General features: G+C 36.8%; 1 protein-coding gene across 2 annotated transcripts in view; it reads right to left on the bottom strand.

Moving 5' to 3' along the window:
* LOC144968251 (uncharacterized) overlaps positions 1-12,857 on the bottom strand; it is a 43,855-nt gene that overhangs the window by 19,339 nt on the left and 11,659 nt on the right. For both annotated transcript variants that reach the window (XM_078906419.1, XM_078906417.1), the window contains exons 4-7: positions 7,282-7,485; positions 6,840-6,937; positions 5,385-5,621; positions 341-601 (exon numbers count right to left, since the gene is read on the bottom strand). In XM_078906419.1, coding sequence (XP_078762545.1) covers positions 341-601; positions 5,385-5,621; positions 6,840-6,937; positions 7,282-7,485 — 800 coding nt within the window. The remainder of the gene's footprint in view (positions 1-340; positions 602-5,384; positions 5,622-6,839; positions 6,938-7,281; positions 7,486-12,857) is intronic.

The following is a 12,857-nucleotide window of genomic DNA, read 5'->3' as shown; positions in this document are numbered from 1 at the left end:
TAAAAGCACGCAATAAAGTTCAAATGCAAAATGAAATCCATACAACAACAACAACAACAACAACTACAACAACAACAACAACAACAACAACTACAACAACAACAACAACAACAACAACAACAAAAGGGTTATGCATTTAGTAAAAGCAACCATTTCTTTAAAGAATTTTCAATTTACCAAAGCTACCGCACATTGACAAATCACATTCATTTTCATTTTGGTCAGAAAAATAATGTTTTGTCAAAGTACAGAAAAAAATGCATCTTTAACCTTCTGGCGACAAAAAAGAAATCTCCATTTCTTGGTGACAGAGTGTCATTTTATAACCTGGGTTACTCACCCACAGGTATGTCCAAATCCTCTTCTTCTACCAGCGAAGACAAAACACTGGCAGCCTCAAATAACATCGTGTCTCTGTCCCCTCTTGAGGGGGTCATTACCCTTTCACCCCTAACGGGGGTCATTGCACGGCCCCTTTCAGACCCCCTAAGCTCGGAGTCGGGTCCAGAAATATAAGATGACCTGCCGTCCTCACTCATGTAGGACATTGCGTCGGGCTGGCTCTCTACCTCTACCCACACTTGCTGTTGTTTCTTAGGACCTGTGGAGTGTGACAACGAATAATAAGTGATTCAAATAAATAGATGGATAAATAAATAAATAAATAAATAAATAATAAAATAAATAAATAAATGGTTGAATAAATAAACAAACAAATAAATAAACAAATACATAAATAAATGAATAAATAGCTTTCTTTAAAAAATAAAACCGGGCCAATGAATTTGGATTTCAAATCAGTTCCATCAGTGTGAAAAAAAGAGTAACAAAGCCTTGCTATCTTCTGAATAGGGCACTGATAAATTGCAAAGTGCTTCTCGCCATCCCGCACTCCCTGCGAAAAGAGTCCAAAAATACTGAGCATCTCTTGGAACAGTGTACCGTGACACGGTTTTGATGACGGTTTCAGAACGGTTTATGGTTATGGAAAGGAATGGATTTTGTACAATACGAGGATCATACACATAATATTTTAGTGTAACCACCGGAAGCTGCCAGATCTAAGGTGACCATTCTATCTAATCACTGCTGAGTGAATAGAGATAACAGACAAAACACTCGAGCAAACCAGATATTTTTCATAAAAAACAAACGCTTTACAGATTGATCTGAATCAGATATATGACGGAAGATACAACTCTGAAATGGCAGAAAGCAAAATGCAAGAGAAAATCATCTAAAAAAATATCAGATGACAGAACCTAAGACCTCACTATCTACCATTACAACACAAGGCTTCCCGATAGTCAAAAAGTACAAGGTTAGATATATTAATATAGCATGATCAACAAAATGTTCGGCATTTGTCTGTCTGTAATTATGTATCGCTGGCAATTTATTTATGTCTTTAATTTTGTAAATTCATACTTAGCTGATTCCATATTGATTTTGATAATTTTATCCATTTGATCTATTCAGCAGCTTCCCAAATCCAATTTAGAAGGTGCACAATTAAAACTTTTAAAGAACAAAATGGTGAAAAAAAAGAAAAATAGTAAAATATTTGAAGACTGGAAATATTAATTGAGGGAAAAGAAAACCAACCTTTAAACCTTTCCAATGCACACACTATACACTATCAAGTGAACAGAATCCTCATCTTATCACATTTACAAAAAGAACAGCTGTATATCCTCAAATAAGTTTGCATAACATCTCAGAACAAAGAATGTTTTAAAAACATGATGCCTGATTTCCAATTCGAGTCAACCTCCCCAGTGGATAGTGACCACTGTCTCAGAACGGTTACCATTGGTTAATGTGAGTTCAAGAATCAGTAAATGGAGTAAGTCAATACACCCAAGTGTTCGTTTTTCATTCATAATTCATCATTTGTGAGGCGTTATATCTTCTCTATATCCATCCTGCCTTGCATGTGACCAGTTTGCGTGACTTATACTTCTGCTCACTGACAGGTCTTGCGTCCTTGATAGATCAGCATTGCTGCTTAATTCGGACTTTACACATTTTTCATATATTTTGGCTAGAGAAATTTTTAAAATTTTGAATATGTCAAAATGTCTATAATTACGATACGATTTCAAAGACATTTAAAGTTTCATGTTTTAGAAATTTCCGTAAGACTACTTTTCATGAAAGTTGTAATCGTGATGAAGGGATAGATGAAAGCATTCACTCATGCACAGCCATACCGACGCATAGAAGCCACACTTGGTTATTGGGGGGTCAAGAGAAAAGGGCTCGAATTTTGACTCAAACTAGGGTGAGGTATGTAAATGGTTTCATTCCTACAAGAGTTTATGAATTATATAGCCATTTACAAAAGAAACCAGACAGTTTAAATTTGGTATTATCTCACATAAGAGAAAATATATTGGTACGTGGCATATATCTTTAAAAAGTAGATACATTTTCTTTCTGTTGACATAAGTGAGGAGCATATGTCAAACACCTGTTACATGTTGGAAATGCGCACCTAAAATATTTCAGATATTTATTTCAAATAAGCATTGCTATACAGCAGTTGTTGCACCAAACGGTCACGTTCGGTGAGCGTGGTTTGAAATGTCACAAAGATGCTCGGCTGAGATGGGCACGTAAACTCCAGGACTGGGATCAGAAATCCGGAACCGACGGCATTTTGTTTACAGACGAATTAATTTTTTGAAGTTAATTTCAGGGACAAGCGAACTTTGTGCTAACCATAATTGAAGTTTTAAAAAAACGACCATATGGATCTGTAACGGTGTGTGTGTGTGTGTGTGTGTGTGTGTGTGTATGTGTGTGTGTGTAGGGGGGGGGGGGAGTGATAATTGGTGGTAGAAAAACTGAGCTAATACGTATCAACCAACGATTCAACTCAGATCTTTACATCAGTGATATTCTTGAACCAGGGTCGCCCGGTTTATTTGGAATCAGAATAATCAAAAGGTTATATTCCAGTTTGATAACGTCTCACATAGACTGGACAAATGTCTGTTTTCCTAAACGATTCAAATGTAAGGGTGATGAACAAGTTGCCAGCTGTGAAACCTGACATGAATCCCATTGGAAATAACTTGTGGGATTTTATGAAAGAAAATCTAAAAACCAAAACCAAGAACAAGAAGACAAGAAAGCTGTATAAATTTCGATGAATTATTCGAAAGACTAATTACAATTTGGTGTTATACCAGCAGAAACAGTCAAACAGCTAATATCTTCAATGAGGAAAATAGAGTTGTGGCATTGATCATTTCTAACAGTGGACATACAAAGTACATCATGAGTGCTAATTTTAATTTTGTGCTGATTTTGTGCTAGATAGATTTGAAAATCGATTTTAAAGGATTGATTTTAAATATCTGCAACTTTTCAAAAATTTACACATATCAATAAATCATACATCAAAAGAAAAACTAGATTAGTGTAGTTTTCAAATATGTGTATGTCATTGTATTTGTTCCAACCAGTATTGAACTATTTGCGGAATAAAATTGACTAGTTTATTTAGTAAACGACTATATAATTAGTTAATATGTGGTGTAAGAAAACCCTTTAGACTCAGGTCTGTACAATTCTCGGATTTAAATAAATCTTAATCAATTTATATATGAATCAAAATTTATTCATTCTTTTCTTTTTCTTTCTTTCTTTCTTTTATTTCGTTATTTTTGCCACAAAGAGAAGTCAGTGTTTTTCACTGCAGGCCAGAACTACTTATTTACTGTTTAATAAAAACTCGACAGCATTTTGGTCTAAATATTTCTCTATCTTCAAAAAGTATAAAATATTTTGATTTATTCAAACTGTTTGTTATAGAAAGAAGCAGAAGAAGAAGAAGAAGAAGAAGAAGAAGAAGAAGAAGAAGAAGAAGAAGAAGAAGAAGAAGAAGAAGAAGAAGAAGAAGAAGAAGAAGAAGGAGAAGAAGAAGAAGAAGAAGAAGAAGAAGAAGACACAGAAGTAGTAGTGGTAGTAGTAGTAGTAGTAGTAGTAGTAGTAGTAGTAGTAGTAGTAGTAGTAGTAGTAGTAGTAGTAGTAGTAGCAGCTGTAGTAGTAATAGTAGTAGTAGTAGTAAGTAGTAGTAGTAGTAGTAGTAGTAGTAGAAGAAGAAGAAGAAGAAGAAGAAGAAGAAGAAGAAGAAGAAGAAGAAGAACATTAGATTAGATTAGAACCCTCCGTATCTATTCATATTTTGACCCATATGCAAGCGTTATGTAATTTGAGTAGTGTTTTAAGTGAGTGTGTGTATGTGTGGTTGTGTGAGTATATGCGATAGTCCCGAGTCCCGAGTTATTAAAATAATATTCACTAAGAGTCCCTATCTACCTTTGATCCCAAACCATCCCATGAGACTATCTCGTAGTTTGCCAGTTTGCGTGCCTTGATTAATTATTCAAAGCGAGAGCAACAACCAAAGAATTCAATGCTGACTCGCCCAGCTTTCATCACCTCCGTCTTCCCCATCACTGGCCCATTTTACACCTAGGTAGATGTGGATCGATAGACATGGGGGCATATCGTTTGCCTCGGGATGTCGGTGGCGTCACAATTCGCTAGATGAGGATTGCAAGGTGACGCCATGTTGCCACGAACATTCGTGTATGGCAAATAAAAATTTGATTCCATGAATATTAATGCTATTTTTTTTATCACCGGACAAGACATCGACAACATTATTATGAAAACTAAGAGGAAAAACAACATTAATTACATTATGATCACTAATACTATTGTTTTCAGCGATGCCGACGACTACAACAATGAAAGAAAAGAACAATAAATACACACAATAAAAATCATTCCCATAGATTCAATCTGCTCAATGCGCTTTACATAGTGTTTCATTTATTCTCCCACAGTAGACAACATAACCCGGACAACCAAAACAAAAGAAACAAAGCGAATCTCCCATTATATTAATATGTCTTTGTACTAACCATGATAATATTCGTCGCTCCCAAAAAATAGCTGTACTCAACAACAGTATCAGCAACAAAAGATGTAATTGTAACACCTTATTAGTAAAAGTAAGTCCAAAAATTATTTCGACAATAATCAACATTACATTGCAGAGAATGTCCAAGTCCATCCTTAACAGAATTTAAAATTGCTAACTATTGCAAATCTAAATAGAATTTCCCAATTGTCCGACAGGGTTGGACCCCTTGTAAACGGTTTGAGAACATTCGTTGGATAATCCTCTACAAAATTTATATGTAAAAAAACAATATCCTTTGATTTTGACCTTTTCTCTTTTTAACCAATACACATTTAATTAAAAAAGCTCAAAGAATATTTTGTAGAATTGTTAAAAAGGATCAACGTTTAGCTTTATTTATAACTATATCTGTTTAAAAACACATTATGTTACCAAACATTACCGTCTTCTGAAGGCGCAGGGGAAGTCATTAACTTTCGATGGTCATCCCTTTGTATCCTCCTGGCTGGTAAAGACTTTCCGCTATGTGAGGTGGCAGGTCTTGGCGTCATATAGGCCTGGTGATACGCAGGACTTGAAGTCTCCGATAGCCACATGGTAGACTTGGATCTCGGGAATCGACCGGAGCTTGCCCCGGTTATCAAGGGGCTGTCACTTATAACGCTCCGAGCGTCTGGCTCTAAAAATTATATAAATGTAAGAATGGGATAATATGGCAATAGAATCAATTTCTCTTATGAATAGTTCATAAGTTTAAAGACAGGCATTTGAGTCAGACAAAATAAGAATATCTATGTACGATTCATTTTTAGATAAAGCAAATATTCTTACACATGGCATTTTAAAAAACATCCTGAAATCCACCCCCCCCCCCTCTCTCTCTCTCTCTCTCTCTCTCTCACACACTCTCTCTCTCTCTCTCTCTCTCTCTTTGTGTGTGTGTGTGTGTGTGCGCGCGCGCGCGACTATGCGGCCCTGTGCTATGATACTCGCCTTCGGATCGGAAGGTCTTGGGTTCGAGCCCTGCTCTGAGCGGCGCAAAGTTGTATCCTTGGAGAAAGGTCCTTTACTTAAATTCTCTCACCGTACTCAGGTGTAAAATGAGTACCTGCCGTTAACATCGTTGTCTCTGTCGGAAAAAAAAATTGAAATATCGCCTAGTGGGCGTCATGTCTCATCCTACGTGTTACATGTTGCTGTTGGCCAGGGACCCTTTGTAAAGCGTTTTGAATACGTTTAGTGGATATTGCGCAATATAAAAGCTCAAGTTGTTTTGTTTGTGTGTATATTAGTGGAAAAGGGAAGGGTTACAAGAGTGCCCCTCTTGGCATACGATTACAGTATGATTTGGGCTGGGAATCGAACAGAGAAACACTCTAATCACCCGACGGATGCGGTGCCATTGTATGGCAATTTTTCAATTTCCCATTTTCATGAGATATTCATTCTGGAACATAATATTCTCCTGATTCCCTGTCCGGACGTATTCCAAATTGTTTTCAACATATTCCACATAAAGTCAATTGCATCAAATTCGCACCTTTGAAGAATCTAAATATTATATTATTGTCTCAATGAGAAGGTTCTCTCATTGGTTTGGTTGGAAAATACAATAAATCGACAATTGAAATGTTTGGTCCCAGCGGAATCATTTTTGTTTATATTATATTTTCCTTCTGCATTGTCTGGCATTGTGCATCTAACGCAGCTTTTCACAGTTTCATTATTTCAAATGAAGTTTTTGAGCGACTCATATTTTTGCTTTTGAGTCTTTCTCCGCTAATAAGATATAGATATGAACATATTTTGAAACATCAGGATTATTTTTTTCACAACACAACTTAACTAATTATGAAAAAAAACGGTGTATTCCATGAAATTTTGTTACTCAGCCTACCTATAAATTCAGCTGAATGGGGCCTGCCGGCTTGGTTCAGGGACTTCAAAGATGCGGTCAGTTTATGGCTTGAGAGGACCTTAGAACGGGAGAAACTCCTGTATAGAAAAAGACCAGTTGAAGTTCGATTCATTTTCAGATAGTCTACACGGGGCAATTTGTTTACATAAATGAATAACATGAACATACAAAATTAAACAGCGTATTTCCAATAGTTTCCTTCTGTTGAATGCCAAATATGAAAAAAAATACGACTGTATAGAGCATTTTGACATGGACCTTTACATCAGAAGGTGCTTGAAACACTCACTCAAATCTATCCAAGACTAATAAATACGTGTTTTTTGTTGTTTGTTTGTTCCCCCCCCCCAGATTACAGCAGAATAGGGGCTGAGCTTCTAGCTCAATGCATTATCAACTCTATCATTTCTTACTATCATACCTTGTAGATGTTAAGCTTGGAGTGGGTGATGAAGGATGAAAGTAGTCATCTCCAGTGTGAGACCCCGTGAATGTGGAATCCCTGTGGGATCTGCTACCACCGTATTTGGGCCAAACCTGCTCCAGCTCGTCCAGGAGCTCCTGAAGCTCCATCGACCTAGCTCTGAGAGGTGTCGAGTCAGTCGCAGATCCATATCCACGACAGCTAGGGGAAAATAAGGAAAGCACAATTGATAGTTTTGATATGATGAGTTTTTTCTCCCCCGTTAAGCTTGATGAGTTATCATAATTTTGGTAAATTAACGACTGGAAATAACACAGGACGTGTTGACAAATTAAAAAGTGAAAGGGGCGGGGGGGGGGGGTGTGTGCAAGTACTGCTACAATATAAAAATCTCAAATATGATGGGCTTTGGGAGTAGAAAATGGGACGTCTGTTTGGTAAACAAGAGGTCGAATTTTGATTCTCAAGACAAATGGATATATTTGTCGGGATGGTTATTTTGGGTGTATCTTTTTTCTGCTTTGTCTGACAAAGTCAGACGTCTCATTTCCTATTCCCAAAGTCCACCCAAGGCACTATAAAAAAAAAACAAACTTATAACCTCAAATCCTTTAAAATGGAATGCTTATAGGCGACTCGATGCCACAAGGTCTAAATTGTTTACAATTAAAAAACAGAAGGCAAGGCGATTGTGTAAGATTATAATGGACAAGGGTGCTTCAGGTAATTGGAATGTATGGGCGACGTGTAGTCCAAAACAGGCGCGGCATGTCTGCGTGCAAGGCTAACACGCCTGTAAAGTGTCTCATTAAATCTGCTTCAATGATTAAACCGGTCTATCAAACAGTCACAATTAACAACTATAATTCCATTATTTCTATTTCTATTTCGCCCCTGGAATGGCTAATTCTGTCCCATATTATCATAACGCCTGCCATACATACAGTCTTGTCTGATAAGTCCCAAATATAACCCATGGCATTACACCAAGTCAGAGCTGCCAACCACATTTCGATGAGAAAAGGTCTAAGACTGTCTACCAAGAAAACTAGTGGAGAACAAGTGTATCAAATTTATTTTGAAAATGCAATCACATATCTATCATTTCCGCTATTATATAGTTTGGGAAAGATTTCACTTTAAGATTTGAGTGAGAGATGATTTAAGAGAACTAGATATTATAACTGAGAATTTGTCAAAATAATAGAAATTAAATTTTAACATTTAAAGGTACGTAATGAAAACCAGTGTAATAATGATTTGGTAAAATAATATTACTATAGGGCAATAAAATAGTTAAAAAGGTTAATTATTGGTGGACATTTAAAAAATAAAAACAAAGCCCACAATTATTGGTCGTCCTTCAAAGTCATAAAGTCTATGGAACCGGTGCTTTTCATGATTTCTGTAACGCTAAATCGACGGTAACGAGTTATTGCTGCAATTTACAAAGGAGGATATATTGTTGCAAAGTACTTTATACATCTAACAGATGCATCTACCTAATTAGTGTGGGGAGAGAAAGAGAGAAACGACTTTTTTTTTAAAATAAGAGAGAGAGAGAGAGAGAGAGAGAGCGAGAGAGAGAGAGAGAGAGAGAGAGAGAGAGAGAGAGAGAGAGTGGGGGGGAGGGGGGGGGGTGGAGAAAACGAGAAAATTGCTTCTACGTAGAGTACACCGCCGAGGTGCAAATCCGCTGGCTCGGACCCTCGGACCTTATTGATTTAGGTCGTATTGTAAGATGAAGACCATACCTCTACACAACTATGACGCACTACAATTAGTAGAAGTATAACACATTGTAAAGCGCACAAGAGTTTTACGAGTACTCTCTTTTGCGAGTAAGTTGGCAGCCCTGCCAAGTAGGTACGGCTCCTTCACGCCCAGATCGGATTGGAGGCGATTGACTGATCAAGCGTGAAGTTTACCCCGTTAGAATGATTAAGAGGAGAATGTGAATTTGTGCCAATCAACTGTGACGCGTTTGTAATCATGGATTGAAAGATCGAACGTTCAGATACTGGCCTCTTTAATACTTTGTCAATTCAATAAGAATTGCCTTCAACCAACCGATTTCAAAGGTAAAAAATAGAAGAATGAGTCTATTAATATCTCTTGTGCAAAATAAAATGATACAATGGCGAATTCACATTTTGTTCCGGGGGAAGGGGGGGGGGGGGGGGATGGTGGACAATGAACTATTGAAATAATAATAATAAAAAAAAAAAAAAATAAAATAAAAAAAATTAATTATATATATATATATATATATATATATATATATATATATATATATATATATATATTATATATATATATAAATGTAAATTTTCACTCACATTATTCTTGCCAAGACGATTTCGTTTCTGTGTTCCCACTTCATCAGTCGGCAGAATCCATTGTAAGTGGACTTACAAATGGATTCTGCCGACTGATGAAGTGGGAACACAGAAACGAAATCGTCTTGGCAAGAATAATGTGAGTGAAAATTTACATTTATATATTAGCTCTAACCACCATTATCGAGCACTTTCGTACCTACAAGTACCCGCCAACACTCATAAATATATATATATATATATATATATATATATATATATATATATATATATATATATATATATATATATTATATAATGTAAATTTTCACTCACATTTTTTTGCCGAGACGACTCGTTTCTGTGTTCCTTACACTTCCTCAGTCGGCATAATCCATTTGCAATGTCCGTAGAAAACTCCAAACTCATGGAGTTTTCTACGGACATTGCAAATGGATTATGCCGACTGAGGAAGTGTAAGGAACACAGAAACGAGTCGTCTCGGCAAAAAAATGTGAGTGAAAATTTACATTATATATTAGCTCTAACCACCATTATCGAGCACTTTCGTACCTACAAGTACCCACCAACACTCATAAATATATATATATATATATATATATATATATATATATTATATATATATATATATTGCAATATTTTACACAATTGTATTTTCTTGTTTGTTTCGTTTTTTTCTTTAATCCGAGAGATAAACGCCTTCCAAAGATAATTTTAGATTAGAATGCGCTTTATTTGGAAGTACGCATTGCTAAACTCGCATCTGCGAACTTTTATCATATAATTAGTTATAGGCACGTTAACTTTTTTTCGGTGATATCAAACTGTCAATAAATTATACGTAAAATATGAACGTTCATTCTTTGTGAAGAATGCAGTCATTAAATCAATGAATCAAACATGGAGTCGTTCGTTGGGCCATGAATAAGCTGTCAAACCAAAAAACAAAACAGAAAACAACTAGTGAACTGAGGTTGATCCACAGCTGTGGTAAGAAAAAATACTGAATTGGTAACTTTTTAAAAATTAGCAAACGTGCGTTGTTCAAGCTTTTCACTTTCACATTTACAGCGCCATGAAAGAAAATTAGTGAAGAACATGAGAAAACATAATGCACATTCTTAAGCACCTCGCTAAGCATTGCCCAGACACCTATTATGGCCGTTTAAAAAATAAGGCCTTTGAAACACCTCATGGCTCAATAAATATCTCTATAAATTTAAATCAATATGAAATAAAATGATCCGTAAGTTAATAATACCCATGTTGTGATTTAGATACATACGGCACACTGAGCACTTTTATTGTGCAAAAGTTTATAATAATTATATCTACACAATTATCAATAAATAATTATGTGTATGATGGAAGCTGGGATTAGTTGTGAATCTTAAAAGCTCCATTTTGTAATCTTTGTCAAAGCTATATTAATATTTCGTTTTCCTTTCTTTGACAATGGTTCAATCGGGCAAATGGTCAAATCACCCCCCCCCCCCTTCCACTCCCAAAAGGACGTCACCCCTACCCCCTAAATCGCTGTCGTATACAATTGTCCAATTAATTTGTTACCCAAATCAATAAACTGGTTTTATGTCGAAGAAAACTGAAGCTGAAAATATAACTTATACTTATAATCAGAAATATGCAATATTGGTTAAATATACTGCAATATTAACATTTCATGTCTGATCATTTTGATCCAAAATCCACCTGATGGCATCTCAAACATCCTGACCTGATACCTGATTGACTGATTGGGTTACACTTGAGACCAATCCTCTCAAAACGGTATACTTTCCGGGTGGATCAGACGTGTCGAATTAAAATTTAAGCTTGTTGAATGTGAATTATAGGTTTCCTTCCATTAAGGGTAGTGATATTGTTTGTAAAAGCTCACATTTCTTATTCTTAACATGTTGTTTTATAATTCATCTTTTTCATTTAGTTCATACCGACATAATACAAGTTTGAAGCGGTGAGTCACATCTCATCATTTACCGACGGGGATTCAGTTTTACTCTACTTGACATCACATCTTAATGTTTTCAACATTAGACCTGTAACACCGACACGACTGTGGTTTCAATTTCTTTTTTTTATATTACTTTTATCAGGATACCAGTGTTCAGAAGTGCTCCTATGAGGTCTTGTCGCATGACACTCGTTTTCGGGCCTGCAGGTCCCTCGTTCGAGTCCCGCTTTGGGAAGCGCAAAGTTTAGTCCTTAAAAAAGGAGCTTTACTCACATTTTGTCATTGTAATCAGGTGTAAAATGAGTACCTGACGGGTAACAAGCGTAATTTTGTCCGAAACATTAAGTGTTGATCTTTCCAGCTTACATCAAAGGCCATCCGCAGCATACGGGTGTAGCAGCCGTCCAGTTGCTTCTCAAGGGCTTTAAAGTCCATGTCGCTGCGCCATATGGAAGCACTGACTCTACCGTTGCCAGGAACAGTCTCTTCTTTATTTCCCTCTGTAGGTTTGAACACCAGATTTTCCTGAGTTTGTGACAGGCACTCCAAGCCAATGCTTTTCTGACAGAGATATCAGAGGAACTGCTTTGAGTCCAACCTTCTAGGTACTTGAAGTTGTCAACTTCTTTCAGCCATTCTCCATTCTTTGCCTGTATGCTAATTGGCCTTTCTTGATTGTAGGTTTGGAAAACTGTCTTCTTAGCATTACAGCACAGTCCTACTCGTTCAGCCTCAGTTTCAAGTCTACTGAGGACTTCTTGCGCCTGGTCCATCACTTCGTTCAGTAGAGCCAGATCATCTGCGAAATCTAGATACGTGAAAATCATAGCTGGATTGCGCCAATGTAAGCTGGAAAGAGCACATATCAAATGAAGAGCTCTACAGTGACCTCCCCCAGTGATCTCGAAGATACAAAAGAGAAGACTGAGACTTGCGGGTCACTGCTGGCAGGCAGAATAAAACTTACATTGACTATCTGCTAGATGACATAGGAATGGACAACACCCGGGAGCTGCGTACGCTTATGGAGGACAGAACAGAATGGCGAAGACTTGTGGCTCATATCAGGCGCCCCAAGGGGCGGCCTAAGTAAGTAAGTAAGCATTAAATGTTGCTTTTAGCTTGGAACCGCCTATACTTACAGAGCCCGTTGAGATGAATAGTAGGCAAACTTATGATTTGAAAGAAATCAAATTTCGCGAATAAAGGGCTAATCGAAGCATGTGGCGTAGGAGATTCACTGGACAAGACGGATGGCTAAG

Source organism: Berghia stephanieae, chromosome 3 (genome assembly GCF_034508935.2).
Source record: "Berghia stephanieae isolate SIO BIC M18660-M18661 chromosome 3, UCSD_Bste_1.3, whole genome shotgun sequence".
NCBI lineage: Eukaryota > Metazoa > Mollusca > Gastropoda > Nudibranchia > Aeolidiidae > Berghia > Berghia stephanieae.
Note: the sequence above shows the minus strand (reverse complement) of the source record. Positions and strands in the feature narration are given on the sequence as shown.